The sequence below is a fragment of the Lagopus leucura genome, unplaced genomic scaffold, assembly GCF_019238085.1.
Source record: "Lagopus leucura isolate 7727_CA_CO unplaced genomic scaffold, USGS_WTPT01 Super-Scaffold_100030, whole genome shotgun sequence".
In the NCBI taxonomy this organism is placed as follows: Eukaryota; Metazoa; Chordata; class Aves; order Galliformes; family Phasianidae; genus Lagopus; species Lagopus leucura.
The window spans coordinates 7548274-7566508 of NW_024962281.1; the positions used below are offsets into that span (position 1 = coordinate 7548274).

At 40.3% G+C, this 18235-nt stretch overlaps 1 protein-coding gene across 1 annotated transcript in view; it reads right to left on the reverse strand.

The window, feature by feature from the left end:
* Positions 1-18235, reverse strand: part of RNF145 (ring finger protein 145) — a 40087-nt gene that overhangs the window by 6938 nt on the left and 14914 nt on the right. Inside the window, exons 3-6 of the mRNA XM_042881618.1 lie at positions 14801-14909; positions 9116-9207; positions 4525-4760; positions 1413-1588 (exon numbers count right to left, since the gene is read on the reverse strand). Of these exons, the coding sequence (XP_042737552.1) occupies positions 1413-1588; positions 4525-4760; positions 9116-9207; positions 14801-14909 (613 nt within the window). The remainder of the gene's footprint in view (positions 1-1412; positions 1589-4524; positions 4761-9115; positions 9208-14800; positions 14910-18235) is intronic.

Consider the following 18235-nt stretch of genomic DNA (forward strand, 5'->3'; position numbering starts at 1 on the left):
CTCTCAGCTGGGTTTTTCCTTTATTTTGCTACAACAGTAAGGTACCAAAGACTTCTGAGTACATCCAGTAATACCAAGAATAGCAGAATTCCTTCAGCTCCCTTACCTCAGGGCTGCTCTTTTACTGATTGCATTGCATTATTTGGAGAAGCCCAAGCCTCAAGGTTCACTTGGGCTCCTAAGAAATGCAGCACAGAGAGCACAGTACAGAACACCACATGTCCCAGCACTCAATGAAGAGCTGTCAGCCAGGGATTACACACCTGGAACTCTCCAAATACACAACACTAGGTATCAGCACATCAACACCTCCATTCATTGGAAAATAATAATAATAATACAAAGATCTTAGCTTGTTCACCAGGGTAGAAATCTTTTATGAGAGAAAATATGGTGGTCAAAAATGTGTCACACTAATTAACCAACTGAGGCTTGAACCAGTCCAGCAGGTTGAAAAGACAAAAGTGCTTCGAGGAAGAATATCCTTCAAAAGTAAGCAAAGCACATCCAAGAGACGTTGACTTTGTTTTAGTGACTGCTTGAACTGGAGATCTCCTTTGACAGCAGTTCATAACAGTGCATTTTGAAGTGTTTACATACACTATTTGCAGAGCTTTTGGTAAGCCTTCCAGTTCTGTCTATTTACTAACCTGAGCAGGGCTGATTAAGCTTTCAAGTGTTCCTGCCAGTCAAGGCAGTGAGAAATAGATATTTAAATACAGTATTTCCGCAGAGTTTGAGGAGCTCTGAGTTTTGTTTACCAGAAAATAAGAATCTTGGCCATTTTGATAACGATCAATCTTTTTTTTTCCCCCCTCTAGAGTAATTTTACTATCCTTCTTAAACTTACTTCCACATGATGTTCCATTCAAGGGTCCCATAGGAGCTTAAGAGCTCGCAGAAAAGCCTGAAGAGCTCAGACTGTTATGTTTATGTATTAAGCACAAGTTTATAAACTGTCCCAAAGAGCTAAACTCTTCAAAGCATACAAAAAAATCACAGCAGTTATATCATCAAGGAAAAGATTTTGAGAGGAACATCAAGAACAACGAAATGCACAGATATTTTTTTCAAACAGCAAACGCACATGCAAGAACTTTCCAGTCCAGTAAGAACAGACATCACCCTCAGTTTTATAGAAAAGGTAAGAGATGTGCTCTTCTTATTTCCTCATCAAAGGAATTTTCTGCTTTCTTTGGGAACTCTCTCCCAGTTCTACTAACATTGTATGTCCTAAACATAATAGATGCCTCGGAAGCTTCACAGGGGAAGCATACATTGTCTCTGCAGTAAGGAGAGGTATTTGTGGGCATCCAACGCAATAAAGCCCACCTACTTACACAGTCTCTAAAAGAGATGTTTCAGAACATACTCAAAACATAAAAACAGCTATGCACAGACTAGTTAATTACCTTGTCAAGAAGAGGAAGAGCAGCCTCTCTCTCGAGGCTGGCTGGTCCCGTGTACTGAAATAGGAATAGATCTGGAGAGCAAATAAGACCAACCAGAACACCATGAAGAGAACAGGGACCACCAGCTGGTTCCACAGTGACATCCCCAGAGCCAGCAGACCATACACTTCCACCACCTGGGCAAGACAGAAAAAAACCATAGTTTGTTATTGGTTCACATCATTTATGGTCTGATAACAAAAGGCAGTTCAACAATAAAGCCGCAGTAAAGCTAAGGGTAATTCACACTGCCTTAGCCACCCCAAAGCAAAAAACGGGGTGAAGCTACAGCCTGACAAGGGGAAAGCCCACAGTCAGCAGTGACAAACTACTGATCAACTGTCTCACCCGGGTAAGGAGTTTATTGCACACCACCAATACCCTATTGCACACCAAACCACCAGAAATGCCTCCTTCCTGTGGATAACTGCCTTTGGGCTGCTGTCTGCTGCCCTCTCTCGGGAATGATGCACACCTCTGGCTCACACACAGCCCTCAGACTGTGTTCCCAGCTCATGTCAGAGCAATGCTCTTTTCTTGATAGCTGCTGCCGACTCACCACACACACTAGATAATTAAATATGAGCCCGAGCACTTCAGCACAGTAAATCTGTTCTGCTGATCTGTTCTAAAAGGAACACTAAGTACCTCAGACATTTTATGTTTAAATATCTCCAGATGAACAGCTATCAAACTTCTGACTGCTCCCAGTCAACCAAGAGTTCTGAAGTTCATGGTTAAATTTCAGAAGACTCTGAAGTTCAATTACATCTTTTGCATTGCAGCAACTAAGTTATAACACAGTCATTCTCTGGAAGCTGGGACTTCATACAGCTGGACTTAACAGAAAGCATCAAAAGGAGATCACTCACAACAGCTATTTCCTTACCACCTGCTTCCCACAGTGACGTAAAATCTGTAAGGCTAGCAAATGCATGGAATAGTTGTTAGTTCAACAAAATGTTCAAGAGTTGTCTACAATGTTTCATGACAAGTATGAGTGATGTTAGGTTCATGGGACCTGCTGCAGTACGGACTGTGCCTGATAGATAAACAGTACGGTGCTGGCAGGGACATGGTGACAAGCTCCTGCTTTTAGCTTGGTGCACACTTGTCAAGGAACTGAATCTGCCAAAAGGAGACTCCCTTGGCCTGGCACCAAGCCATGCAATCCTGTGCAGCTCCTGGCACAGCACTCCATCATGCTGGAGACAGGTCATCTGTGCTAATAATGTAGATTAATAACCATGAGGCATTTCTGGCATCTTCTGCTGCAAGTAGGCAGCCACCCTTCAGGACCTGCTTTTAAATTACATCACCAGACACAGGATGAACTACATACATATGCAGAAAACTTCTTTGGTCCACTGGTTAGGGCTACCTCCACTCTGGTGCTACATTCAAGAAATACGGTGCTGAACATCCCAACATTCACTGAGTTCCACCACTGATATCCAAACAGCAACCAATTTCAGCCTGCAACAGCAGTGAAGTCACTAATGCCAAGACAAAGGCATCACTGACAGCTATCTACCACACAAGGGCATCCTTACGATGAGGAGACTTGTAAAGCAGCTGCACTTGGAATACAATTCTGAGCAAATAAGAAGACAACTATTTCACCCCCAATCTTATCTGCAGCTGAAATCTCCAGATGACGTTTGTTTTATACTAAGTGCCTAACAGAACAATAGATAAATGAATCAGATCCACATCAGACTTCAATTTGACATCAGGAAGCTAAACTCTGCAGGTGTCCATGAACATCGAAAATGGAGGTGCTGGTTCTACCTTGTTTCAAGTCTTCAATCAGTACAGAAGAGGAGTGTGTTTTATCCCAAACAGCACTGCTGTCTCTCTTATAAAGAAAGTGGTAAGCATGATTTTCATATTCTTGCTGGAATACGTGGATATTGAGGCTTTGCCCATCAGCTCTTGATCTTGTTTTAATCAGTAAATCTACAATCTAGTTGTGAACAAGGCCAGACCATGCTACGTGCTGTACAAGCAAGGAAGGGTAATCTTGCTCTTAAGACCAATTACATAAAAATAAATAATTAGACAATACTGATCAACATGACAGGTTGAGACTTTGGCATGTCAGAAACCCACTGCTGCCAAGTTCTGGTTTGTATATGACATATGACAGCAAAGAAGAGCTTCAAAGATGGTTCTGAAAGAGCTTAGCAAGTTACTTTTTAGGCTGCTTCCAGAATGGAGAAGCAAAAGGCAGAAAACCAAAGGCTTGCTTTGAAAAAACTCCAGCAACTGGTGAGAACTGGTGGGTCCAGTTATTTTATATAATATATAATATAATAATATAATTATATATATATATATAATAATATAATATAAATTAAACAAGTATCAATTCTTTTATACTGAGATATACATAAGGATATGTACTGATATTTTGTTTTTATATAATATGAGGCATAATCTTTCTGTAGCATTAATAAAGCTGTTTCTCATATCAAATGCATTTTTTGGATGCTGAAGCATTAACAAAAGGGATGTGTGTCAGATCAACCTTCTCTGTTTCTGGTAACTCCTGTTAGAACTCTCAGAAATGCTGCTTTTCTGAAGAAAATACTGCAGACTTTTCAACCTTTCACATCACAGTCTAACTTACAGTTAAAATCAGCTTTACTCTTACTCCCAATTAAATATTACTATGATTATAAATGTTTTTTCTTGCAGAAGGTATTTCTTGAAATGAACAGCTACTGTAATTAACGCATGGGAGTACCATGCACATTTAATAAGGCTGTAGATAAATTCCATCCTACCACAATCCTGTCTTTTAGCCTGGATTTGGAAAGGACTAAGTAAAACCCAAGTAAAGTCAAGCTGCTCAACTAGCCAGTATAATTCAGGCTAATGGCTCAACTGCTCACTCATACAAATTGTAACTACCCTAAATTAAAGAAAGATGATGCTATGGATAGGAACACAGTGGGCTTACTAAGAAAACATGAGCTCACACACAAGAACGGATGCATAGAAAACAGTCAAACTACTTTTACTTATTACTTCTTTCCTCCAAAAATGCTCATGCCCAACTCTGTCTTACCTGGACAAGCTCTCTGTATGCAGATTTTGCCAAGTTATAGGGCACCAGGAGATTTGATCCCAGAAAGTAGAGAACTTCCAAACCAGTGAAAATCATGGCGAATTTGTTGATGATGACAATGGTTTCCAACGGGACCAGGCAGAGCCGTGCCAGCAGAGGGAGCATGTGAGCAGAGAAGAGCCAGATCTGTTTTGTTTTCATGACGCAGGAGCAGAGCGTGCACACCACCAGCTGACCTGAAAACGCAACAGTCTTTTATAATCAAGCTGATTATCCCCTTCAGGAAAAACGTATTTTAATTCGTTATCTTTCCATAACACAGTTATCAACATCCAGCATATTATGACAGCTCTAACTAGGACATATCTGTTATGAAACCAGTCTCCTCTGCATTGTTTGCTAGGTCACAAAACTTATCATTTTTAAACTACGCCAAGTGAGGGCTTTGCAGATTAGCAAAATGCAAGCCCAAAGCACATCCAGAATCATGTTCAAATTAATATAAAGCCCAGGAAAAAATCACACGGAGGATAACTGGGCAAGTCATCCCTCTGGTTTCCACACCCCCCAGTTCAACCTGCATCAATGAGCACAGCAGCAGCATTTCTGAAGCCCAGCCATAACACTATTTCATCCTGATCTATTAAAAAAAAAAAAGTAATCAAAGCCCCAAATGGCTTTTAAAACAATATTTACACTGTCAAGAAGAATTACCAACCAAGAACAACAAGAGGCAGCCAGGTCCACAGCTGAGATTTCAATAACTTCATAATGCTCCGGGGCAGTTGTTCAGAATTATCACTGAACCTTGCAAGTGACACATAATTAACAACTAAATTCTCTTAAGCAGTTGGCAGGGCACAGGGACAGCTTTTCTACACACCCAGAGATCTGGAAGGCAGCATTTCTACAGCAGACCAGTCCAGTTTAACTCTCCCATTACAGTCACTGGAACTCTTTATCTCAGAGGAAGCAGCATGGAGACAAATGAACATCATCTGGGTAAGAAAAACTCTCACACATCACTTTGGGTAAGAAACTGGTGTTCTCCAATCATAGGATCTCTGATTCTTGTCTCATCTGATAAGCAGCAACACCTGCTTTCCTCCTGGCATAACAAGCTGAGTCTGCTCATCATCCCTGCTGAGTGTTGTTTTCCACCTTTTCAGTTCATATACTGATTGGAAGTTACTTGTCATGGAAAGGAGAACTGTACACCACAAATGAAACACGTGGAGGCCTTGATCTCCTTCCTGTAGTCTGCATTTAGTCAGTTCTCAGAAGGGGCCTGAAATGACAGTGAAGCTTGCAGTGACAAGGACGTACTTCCCATCTTTAACTGGGGCAGCCACCCTTTTGTTCAGGACAGTCTCTTTGTGCTGCATGCCATCATATCTTTCTAAGTAGGGCTGTAAATAGTGAGATATCACCTACAATTTGCAGTTTCAGTCAGAAGGAATCAGCTTGGAACTCGTATCAAATCACCAAAAAAACTTAATGCTCAAACTATCTGCTAAGACTAGCAAATCCAATGGAACAGTCCATCTGCAATCTAAGATGCTGGGGATTGAAAAGCACAGCCAGTGACAATGTATCTGGAATGCTCTTGCAGGACTTTAGGCTCTTGCAGGAATTAATCTACTGCTTTAAGTTCCTGCCCATTCTTTTCCCCTCCTAAAACCTCCACAAATACATTAAATGTAGCCAAGGACTCTCAGGCAGTAAGCTAACGGAAAATATGCAGTAACTGAGCCCATGTGGTTCTGTTGCTGTTCAAACCACATTTAGAAGGGAACTCTCCATTTCATCCCCTATTTTAAAAAGCTGATGTTAACAAATTTCCTGATTATGACATTAACTGCTTGGCAAAAAGCAGGATGCCTTGAAGTTACTAAGTGCTCCCACTACTGAGCAATGAGAGCCAAGAAAAAACAAGACTCCACACTAGCACCACTTCCACAGCCACACAGTCTTGTAACATCCACAGCTGACATTCTCACAAGGTGACACACTCATCCAAAAAACAATTCAAAGGCATTTATTCCCTGCACCCAGCACTTCAGAGCATATTGGTAACCCTATTTAACAGTCATTGGACTGAGCTAGAACTGGGGAAAGAACTGACTGTGAAAGACCAAAGGCACTCATGAGTAAAGGCATTAACAAAGATTAAATTTGTGACCCAGGCTGTGCATTGTACATCAACCCCTTTATTGTGACCACAGCTTTTAGGTAACAGAGCTCTATCACTATCATGATTGTTTCCTTATGCACCTGTCTCAGTGCCTTTGCCAACAGTGCTGCACCACAATGCTCAGGCAGAACATACGAAAAACAAACTGGAGCAAATCACCTCCTTGTTCTTTTCGCTGTGAAGATGGCAGTTCAGCACAGTATGCTCCTGAGACATGGCAGAATGCACTGGATAAATACCTTGGCATGTAACAGATTTAACATAGTATTTCATATTCACAGAAAACATTGTCAAATCTCATAGTCCACTTCTATAGAACTTCCCCAAAGACCACCAATTGCCATCAAGATTAAAATTACACTTTCATGTTGTCTTTAGAAGAACATGGAGAACTAATAATGAGGGTATTAAAAACATTAACATACATATACTTGTTACTATAGCCACAGCTACTTCTGAAATGCAATAATCAGACATTCTAGTCTGCCGCCCAGTACAACAAAAAACTGTACTGGACAAAAACAAACCTGTCTTCGTCTCTTATCTTTAATCCACATTAAAACTGAATGATACACCGTGGGATACTGATGGGTTTGACTCTTGAATTAGTTTCTGTCTATATGTCACAGAATGGCATAATGCCTCCTGACCTCTTTCTGCCTGCTGCTTTGTGGAGCTCCAAGGGATTCTGCTTTATCATGGAACTCTGCACTGCATCTAAGAGAGATTCAAAGAACTAATTACAAATATTTCCTCATTGAAACATACTAAAGGATTTAGCTGTACCTTGATGTCCTATGATAAGGCAGTAAATTTAGCACACCTAGAAATCAGAAGAGAGAAGAAATAACCTCAAAAGATTTCCTTTCCTCAGAAAATGGTGTTTCTACAAAAATATTAAAAGCAAGGACAAATGTCACATTTAAAAGTGAAGATGTGGGCACATAAGAGATGTAGATACTCAGGTAGACCTAACATACGGTAGAAGTAAATCCATTTAAATCTTTCAACAGCAGCTGCAAGCAAAAAGAAAGCAGCTGAGTTTTGCCAACAGTGCATGGCTCACTAAATCTGTCAATAATCTGATGAAAACCACAGACCTTAATGAAAGGAATTAGGAAAGATTTCTCTTCCGAGTTTGTCTGGCTTATATCTAAAATGCACACAGTACATGCGTATTCCAATATCCTCTCAGCAGAGCATATGGTATGGCACAGCATCCTTAATGCTGAATTTATTCTCTTCCAAAGTTCATTTGGGAGGGAAGGGTGAGGAGTGTAAAAACCCAATTCTTCACCATTTCTCTGACATTTTTAGGAAAAGGGTCATCTTATCCATTAATAAAATAATCTAAATGCAGTTTTGTGTTGTTACTCCTTAATGCTTTCATTAGAGATATCCCTGGAACTAGGCTGGAAAATAAAAAAGCCGCCTGCTTTTCATGCACACATCCACAAATCTATTTCACTTGTTTTTCTCCTTTTTTCTCAGAGTATGATAATGCTCAGCTGTAAAGACAATACAGAATAAATGCTTGCACAACCACTTCAAAGACAAAAGCATTACAAACGTTACTACTGACATTTCTACAGTGCTTCCCATCGAAGACAATCCAATCACTCTGAATCAGACTGCGAGTCTGAAAAGAACATGGAGACAGAATGCTACAATTAAGAAGCACAGTTCTAGAATTGGTAAGCACAGAAGCACTAAAGAATATTAATGCTATTTCTTGAGAGCAACTATATGCTGTCAATAAGTAACCGACCACTACAAACTGAACTGCATACATGACATCCTTGAATCTCTCCCCCCACATTCCTCATGCTTGATGCTTTCACAGGGGTAGACAGGGATACAGAGACAAAACTCAAAGTTTTCTTTTAAGAATACCTCCTATGCTGCATACCAGGGTAAATCACCTCCTATAAGAACTGCTTATTGTGAAGTTTTCACCCAAATCCAGGCATGAATTCAAAGTGCTTCTACAAGAACATACTCACCAACCATGCGTCCTACTCCGCCAAATTATAACGCACTTTTAATTTCAATTCCATAGGTCATAAACAAGCATGAACTGCAACAAAGTGCACCTTTACAACAGTGTGATAGATCAAGATACCCTTATGAATCTCAAGTATTTGGACCTATCATTAAATTTTAAAAATCACCATAGAGATCTAGAAAATACTTCAGTGCTGTAAATAAGGGAGTATTGGTAATTCAGTGGACTATGGAGAGTCAGGTAGGACACACACAGGACTCCTGTGTATTAACGAGGATCACAGCTACCAAAAGTGATAGAGAAATTTGAAAACAAGAAGCAAAACATGCCTAGGTTTCAATGAAGAGAACTAGGCAGAACTCTCCTGCATCACAAATATTTCAGTCACTTACCTACTAATGCAGTCATGAAACGATTCATTGAGAGAGGCTCCACATACATCGGCCCTTCATATCCTGATTCTAATTCACTTCTCACGTAATCCCTAAGAAAAATAAAACCACAAAGTATGTATTAAGATCCTTCTGATCGGACAAGATGCAATTTACTCATCCACACACATCTAACTTCAGTGTATGTTACAGACAATTAAGTAAATTTCAAAAAGCAATATTAGCACGGCTGTTATGGCAGCCTCACTGACTGAAGGATCTAACTGGAGCATGACTTCAGCAACAGGCACATTATCTGTAATTAGACCCACTGTCACAGCCATAAAAGTCCTCTGGGACACCCAAGCTGCTCTTCTGCATGGCCTGAAACTGCTTATTGACAAAGCCTCTTAAGCATCATTTCATTTTCAAGTTTCCTTATTAAGTGTTTCTTTTTTCCTAATTATGTTTTTTTTCCTCCACTAGAACAATGTGGAAAGGTCTTCCAATTAAAGGGACAAAATGTTTTGCACCAAATGATCTCTTTGCACTGAATTCAAAATTAGCTGTGAAGAACAGTGACAGTCATGGAAGAGTCAGGGATGGGGCTCCCTCATAATCCCTTCAACCAACAGGATTTAAAAATTGAGCTGCACACTGGGGAGCTCAGGGGGACCAACAGGATGCCCTCAAACTGATGGAGCACTACTGAAGATACAGTGAGATAACACGAGAACCAGACAGAACATTTGTAACTTTTTTCTGAGATAAGGTGGGCTAGGAGGATGAGCTCAGGCAGTCAAAGAAAGAAGTAAGAATCCTACGGAAAGCAGGCATTTTTCCTGCTGTTGGCAATCACCCATCAGCTCCACTGTAAATGGGCTAACCTACGTAATAGCAAAGTAAATCAAATATGAACTTCATATGAAGAGCAAACACTTTGCACTTTCTGAAGATAATCCTGGAACAGCACAGCAGTAATTCTCCAGTGGCTCGTTAATCCCCTGCCATGAGACAGCAGGCAACACTCGTGACCCTTTGCATCCAGAGCTCCAGCTCTCTCTTCTGCACTCCCCACACGGCTGCTGCTGCACCTCTGTTACACACCGTCAGCTCCTGAGGTCCCACAGCCTCTGCTCATCCAGTCACTCCTATTTGGCTCCAGCCACAGGAATGCTGGGCAGACACACTCAATCTGACCCTGCACGGAGCCAGCGGGGTATTTGCTCGAGTGGCAGGGAGCTTCACTCATGGTGTAGTTCTTTACATCAGTGAGGCAAGCCACGCTCGCTGGGAAAGGTGCAGCCAAAGCAGAGCAAGCAAGGCTGGAAATCACAACCAATTTAAGAATTGTTCTTCATATTTCAGGGCAGAAAAATGGCGAAGCATTTGCATATATGAACTACTAGAAGATTCACTTATCTCCAGAAATATGAAAACATACTCTGGTTCTAGCATCACTTCACCATTCCAAACTAAGGTATTCACACACTCATTTACAAAAAGTCTCTGGAATTTGAGACATAAATCTCAAAGTACTTAAACAAACACTTCAAAACCCCTTCTTCATAGTTGACATCACTGCCTACTCAGTGCAGCTCTTCAAGTGTCACAGTGCATGCAAGGTATGCAGGTATGGGCTCGTTAGACTGGAACCTACACCACCTACAATCAAGAACACATAAGGATGGAAAAGGCAGCTAACAGCTCATCCTAAGCAGAACATTCTCCCTTGCTGTCCAGCCAGTGCAATGGTTTGGTTGGTTGATTTTCAGTCTTCAAACACCAACACAGATGTAGTCTCTAGGACAAAGTTGGGTATATATTTTTTTTTATTTCCATTTGGAGAAAGCACTTTCTCTCAGCATGTGCAAAACAAGCAGGGTAATCTATCAGTTACAAAGGGAGAAAAGAACACTTCCACAGGTTTCATACAAATTTGCAACATGCTGAAGATGGCTTTTTCTATTAGCAATGTCATGCTTCATCCGAAATTGAAGGTGAAAACGATGGTTATTTCTAAACTGCTGGAAGGAAAGCAGTGAAGACATCATTTTCTACATCTGCCAGGAAACAGGTTACAAAATCATCCAGAACACCAACGGTAGCAAGAAGACCTTACACAACTTAGCTAAGACACCAACAGAGCCGCACTTAGTCATCTCTTTCATAGCAGGAACAAGCCTTTCAAGCTAGATTCCTTGCCCTTGGCTGATCCAGTCATTCGCCCAGAGGTGTCACACTCGGCTTCATTCTTTAAGCACCCCTCTTTAATTTAGGTTTGCACACCTACCAGCTCAGATAAGCATTGTTTTAAGGTCCCTATATTTTCTGAACAGTATTTGTAAACAGTGTCTGAATAAGAAAAGTAATTATTCTCTTCCCACTAGTAGAAACACGGGATCTTTTGGCACAGACACCAATCAGAAGATGCCTGGAACAGCTGCACTGCTACACAAGATGTTGAGAAGAACAAGAGCCTGCACTCAATTTTGAACAATTAAAGCTGTATTAAGCTGCAGCTTTTATGTACATTTGAGAATTGTTCATTTTACTCCAGCAGTGTAAAACATTAATACAATGGCTGAAACTGTGTTATTGCTGTAGAAAATTAGGATGTAAGAGTAAAGCTTAGATCAAATTGCCTTTTTTCATTTTGTACATGTGTGCCTCCTTTTACCAAACTGCTGGACTGCCATGATTAACATTGCTCTATAAAGGTGAAGAGATACAGCACGGTCATTAATCGTTATGGAAAGCCAAGAAAGGTCTGTTATTAAAAATATGCTTTGTAACTGACAAGCACAAGGCACAGTTGTTATTTTACCTAATTGAGACATACTGTTGACACTTACATTGACTGATTAATCTTTGCTGTTAACATCAAATACACACACACTTAAGAGTTTGAATGCCTACAGGTACTCTGAAAACTTAAATTGTTTTAAAAATGCAGATAAGACAGAATTCGATCGCTTGCTCCCTGCCTTTTTCTCCTCCTTTTCTCCTCCCAGCTACCTTCATCCCAAATCTTCCCCAAGCTCTGCCAGGTTCAACATCTGGAAAGCAATGATAGCATCAGTTAAAATAATGTGTATTCCATTTTATAGCATAAATAATATTTTCAATTGCTTCATTTCTTTTACTCAGTTTTATTGTTGAAACTGGGGGCTGGAGGGGGTAAAACATGATCCTTTCAAGCAAGACATTCATGCAGCTACATATAAAAGAAAAAAATATATATTTTTTTCTTTGTCAAGAGTGGCAGGGCTGTTTTTTAAAGCTGACTTCTTTTTTCTTAAACAGATGGTGAATTATCTCTACCCAAACTGCCAGGCTAACGTGATGTATAAATGCAGTACTGCCATGGACTCTCCAAGAGCTCACAAACATTAGCTAATCAATCCTCACACATTAAGGTAATTCCTGGTTTTACAGCTGAGGAAGCAAATGCTAAGAAGTGTCTTGTCAAGGTCAAAGAGATCTGAAGTCTGAATCAGAGCTTAACTATAACATTCAGATCTTATTCCTAGACTTGCAGCTGAACCACAAGCTATTTCTGGGCTGGAAAAACAGCACTGAAGGCTGCAGTCTTCCAGCAGCTCAGAATTTCCAGGACGCTGCAGAGTCACAAGTGCCAGCTGATTCTTGTTCTAAAATCTGCATTAACCAAACTGGCCTCGCCTCAAGATGGGATCTTCATCTGTTTTAAATAGCCTCCCAACTGGTGATGTGTGCAAGCAGCACACACTGAGCAGATTTATTAGCAAAATATCAGGAAGTCTGCACACATGATAACTGTATGTCTCCCTACAATCAGTCTGCTAAATAGAAACATCAGTTATAATTGGATAGCACCATTAATAAGAGGTGTAGCTCCAGCAACAAGAGAGTACCTGCATGTTGTTAAACTTCACTAGTTTCATTACGAAACTAGTATTCAGAAATTCTTTGAAATTTTCCTTGAATATTTCTGATTCAGGAATTCTTTGGAAAACCTAATTCAAGTTGCATTCCCTGTGTTATACAAAGGCTGTTGCTGAGCTCCCCCGGAGCAGTGCCTCCTTTCAAACCAGTCCGCCTTACACCCAGGGAATGGATAAGCTCACTCAGAAGCACGAGCTACACTTGCTTTGTTAAATATCTAGGGAATAGTGCTGGACTATTTGAATTTCAGACATCTTTTAATTAAATATTTTTGTGCCAGTTGATGAAAGATTTAATTAAAGTCTTCATTAACACACTCCAGAAGCATCAAATACAGAAAGCTCAGTACAAAAGCAAACAGACCGAGCAATAGTTATCCAACAAATTTCAATGAAGCCTTTAAATGCCAAATCTCAAAATGCAATACCACTTACAATTCACACTATGGAGAAAAACAACTACAAAAATCACTATAAAAAGCACCACCATATTTATTAACCAAAATCCATACCACCTCTCTTTGACTTCAAAGATTCAAAGATCCAGAATTGCATAAGGATCTTCAGCTTTAAATGTTCTGGACCAAAGCCCTGTATCTGATGGGTTTGTGGTACCAGCTGTATTCTCACTTAATACAAATACAATAAATAATGTTTAGGTTGTTGCTTTTTCTAACAGGTAAGCCTTTAACTCTATCAGAAACACCCACAAACTGTATCTGTAAAAAACTGAGGACTTCGCTGAGGATGATAAAAAAAAAAAGTCCTCTTTCCTTCCTACCCAGTGAATAAGAGGTCTGATTTCTCTCTTGCACCCTCATCAGTTCAGGAAATAATAATTTAATAACTGAAACTTTGACAGCTACAAGAGTTGCACACCGAGTTACCACAAACCCTTCATGAACACTTCCCCCGAGCTGCAGCATATGCAAACGTTCCAGCAAATGTTTTAGTACAACAATTGTGATGCAGAAATAACAAACCTGTTACTTCACTTGATTCAATCAAAAGCACATTTTTAAATGTTTCCCATCAGCAGGAGAAAAAAAAAAAAAAAAAATCAAGCTTAGGTCCACATTTACAAAACTTCCCATGTAAAGACTTTAATGCGAGGTCACTCTCTTTGGTTCCAATTTAACATCTTGTCACTAGAAAAGTTTACATTGGCTTTCAACAGATTTAACTCCTGCCAAACAAATGAAGACGATCCACCTTGTCTTGCCTTTCTCAGAGTTGTCCAGCCTATTGCTTTGTGTTTTAGATCCTAAAACCTTTCTTTTCGCTTTCATTGTAAAATATATTACACAAAAATGAGTTTAAGAATAAATTCCACAACTTCTTCACTTTTATTACCCTCACAGCACTACTTTCTCCCTTCTCATATGTGCCAGGAATTTGAAGGTAACATTCTGTTCACTTGGTAAGACACCTCAGTGTTGAAAGCATGTTAATTAAGCCAATGAATAACAGGTTACTACATCACAGGTCATATTTAGTCCTGCAGTGTTTTCTGTCCTCAGATTAACAGACGTTATACTCTGCAGAAAAGCAGCTAAAAACTTCTCTTAAGTCAACACAAATACACCAGAACTAGTTGACAGCACATTTAATTCCATTAACTTTTTAAGACAAACAACAGCATGATACATGTAGTTATCTGGCACAAGAAAAAGCTTCCAGAAAACCAGACCTTCCCCGATTTGCAGAAACTGCTAACAAAGTATCCATTGTATTTTTAACTCACAAATGAAGCTGACAAAATTAACCCACTTATTCCTACCTGGAAATTTGGTGCCCAGCATACAGCAGCAGTGCAGTCAGAAAGTACAGGTAAAGCTGAACAAGGTGTTGCCTTGGTAAAGTTAGGAGCACAACACTTAAGATGTAACCTGTAACAGAAGGCAGAATTTGAGATTTCAAAAAACATCACCTAACCCCATATTTCTTAAAATATGAACTAGCACTCAAGTTATCCAGATCTCGTCAATTATCTTTGCTTCCATTTGGTCATAAAACTCAGGCATTTTTAGTTTCCTCTCATCAAAACACATGGCACACTAAAACTGCTCCCCCCCCCCCCCCATGAGCAGAGACAACTCTACCAGTTTCTATAGCATTACATCCAGACAGCAAGTGGTGGACTTGATCCCCCTGTATTTTAGGCAGACACTATCAAAACCAATGTAACAAAAGGAAAAGGCTTAGGAGGCTTAGGTGTCCCTCTTTCAAATGAAAATAAATTTCAATGTAACAGAGAAAGAAATCTATCCATCCAATACACTCAATAATGAGATGTCAAACACCCTTTGCTTTAAGCCAAGAACATACAGAACACTTATTCATGCTGATTATCACTACATGTTTTAATTCTTCCACTGTATCTTCACGGTTTTAAGACACTGTGCCCACAATTGAGGTAGACAGACACAGGATCTTCTCCATTCTGGTAACATCAAAGCACACTGAAGCCACCAGGGCTCCATGAAACAAGATGACGTGGCACAACCGAGCGTTTGTGGGCATTGACAGCAGCCGTTACTTCACTGCCTGTTGGTATTTAGTAAAACTGTGGAAAAAGATCCAGTCTTTAAAAACACAGCCTGGCTGCTTAGCAGCTTTTCTAACCAACAGAACACTGATCGTTCTTTCCCTAACTGCTCTCATTAGGATACCTTATTAACGCAGTACCTCAAAGTGCACTCCACAAACGGGCAGTTTTGTGTTTGCCCACCCTCTTCACTTTCCTAGCCACTCAGCAGGGTCAAAGACCCATCGTGTGGTGCCTGTACTGATCTCTATCCGCCAGCTCTCCAACACAATGCAGCACTCATTCTCTTTCTGAAGGTCAACTGAAGTACCTGGCACTGAAACTCATTCAAGAGAAAAAAAAGAAAAAAAAAGAACCAAACGAGCTGTGGCTCACAACTTCCCTTCAGCTAAGAAGAAAATGCCAAAGTTAACCCATCACCTCAAGTGTAAGGTGAGCCTGCAGCCCTAAGCATCATCCTAGTATTCAGCAACACTGAATACAGTTTAACTGAGTTAATTCAGGAAATTCTTAAAGAACACCAAAGAAAGCAATGTAACTCTAGATTAAGTACTCAAAGGTGAAACAAACAGCTACTGTAACACAATATATTCCTACATTTGATAAAGATACAATGTCAAAGTCAGTATTTATGTAGAAGTATTTCAGTGCTACTTAGCAGGTCCCACCTGCAATAAGCAGCCCCTAAACTCTGTCAATACTCCGGTCTTCTAGGTGACTTTGCAGCATGCTCCTAAAAAAGCCACCAGGATGCCCACAGCAAAACCAGCTCTCAAAACAACTGCAGACATTTTTAATACTGGCTCCTTGCTGTGTACATCATCTTCCCTTCATTGCTTTGGAAGGGACAAATCTGCCTGGCACAGCCATGCCCCACTCCTGCCCTGAGTCCAACCTCCCCCAAACTTTCTCACTCAGCATAGCCCGTGACTCACCTTCAGGTGGAGGAGAACTAAATGCTGTTTATTATGCAGCCTTTTATTCCTCTTCTACTCTATAAATAGTCCAAGAATACCTGCTTACTGTATCTGCATTTAAGCTCTGCCATCTTCTTTACCTTATTCAGTCACATGAAAGGCCACTTGGTTATGAACTTGAAAGGAGCTGGGATAATTTATGCAGAAGGAAGACTTTTCAGGGGGCAGCAACTGCAGCACAGCCACGTTACATAGGAGTATTTTAAAGCGACTCAAGTTCATTCTTCTCTGTGATCACTAACTCAAATCTAGGAGGATACACTGAAGGGCTGAGAAAACATCTAATCACAATCAGAAGATAGGGAGGCTGCTGTCACCTCTGTACCTTTCACACAAATGACCTGCAGGCAGCAACAGGTGATGCCACCACTCATGAGTCTGAGCCAGAATTTAAATACTTGTTTTGAAATAGCCTTTATTTACTCTGTTATATTTTGAAGGAGAGTGAAAGACATTTAAAGTAGTTTCTTTGCACTCCCATTTACAGTTCCATCTTGTAACTTCACTAGAGAGATTTTGACACACTTGATGCTGCAATATTTGCATTCTTTCTGCAGAGGCCTTATTCCCACAGTGGTATGAACCTCATTTTTATCCACAATGTTTCTGCCAAAAAAAGAAAGCAAATAATTCATTACCAAACTATCTCATTGCAGAAAGAAGATGAGCTCAAATTCAGACATAGCAGCAGCAATATTCTGTTCCCTTTCTTTTTGCTTTGACAAATGATGTAATTAGTAAATGGCATAAATGAGATTCTACTTCAAAACAAAGGACCAGGAAATGAAATTTCTCACAGCAGCTTTCTCATCTAAATTATTACATTGCTTTCATTTGCACCTCCTCTGTCAGAAGAAAGCAGGGTACTGAAAACAGACATTTCTTTTGGGGAAGGATCTCAAGGATTTACAGCTTGAGAAACAGTTGTCCTGGTGGGTAACCTTCAGCACGGGTTAACAGTATCAGATTTGGCCCAGCTTAAGAAGCACAGAGCACCTATTTGGCAGCAAAAGGAAGCAGAGAGCTTCCACCACCTTTTCTGTAAGATGGCACTGGTTTAGACACCACTGGAGAAAGAAAATAAAAATCAACAGAAAAGCTAAGTGAAACATTTCTAGACAAGAACACACGCATTCATTAGCTCATGACCTCATTTACGACGTGTTGATTCAGCGAGATGAAAACCCCTCACTGTGCAATGCTCATTGTTACGGTAAGCACAGCTCACAAACTGCCTTTCAGCAGTCTCTGGTTGCTTCCCATCAAGGTGTTTCCCAGCTTCCCTCACCCCGCATTACCTCCTTCCCCACTCTGGTTCCTGAGCTTTATTGGCAAGCTGCATGCAGCGGAGGTTTCCAGAGCACGATCAAAGCCACAGCGTATCCTCTTTATGAACCATTTTAGTGCTCATTTGCATGATTACAGATCCCTGGTGTCCACTTCATGTTATTAATCTAAGTTTCCTACAGGTTCAGTTGAAAAATGAGAACTCTGTGGATGAAAGCCAATTCAAGAGTTCATAGCATTTCTTAATAAAACCAAACCATCTCTTGGATACTGCTTCAGCAGAGGCTCGTCAAGGAAACACCGCTCTCAGAAGGAAAGCAGCTGCTTATGCTGGATACTACAAAGGAAGGAATTTAAATCTTTGAGCACCAGGAAGTAATAGCTTCAATTGTACCAGAAAATT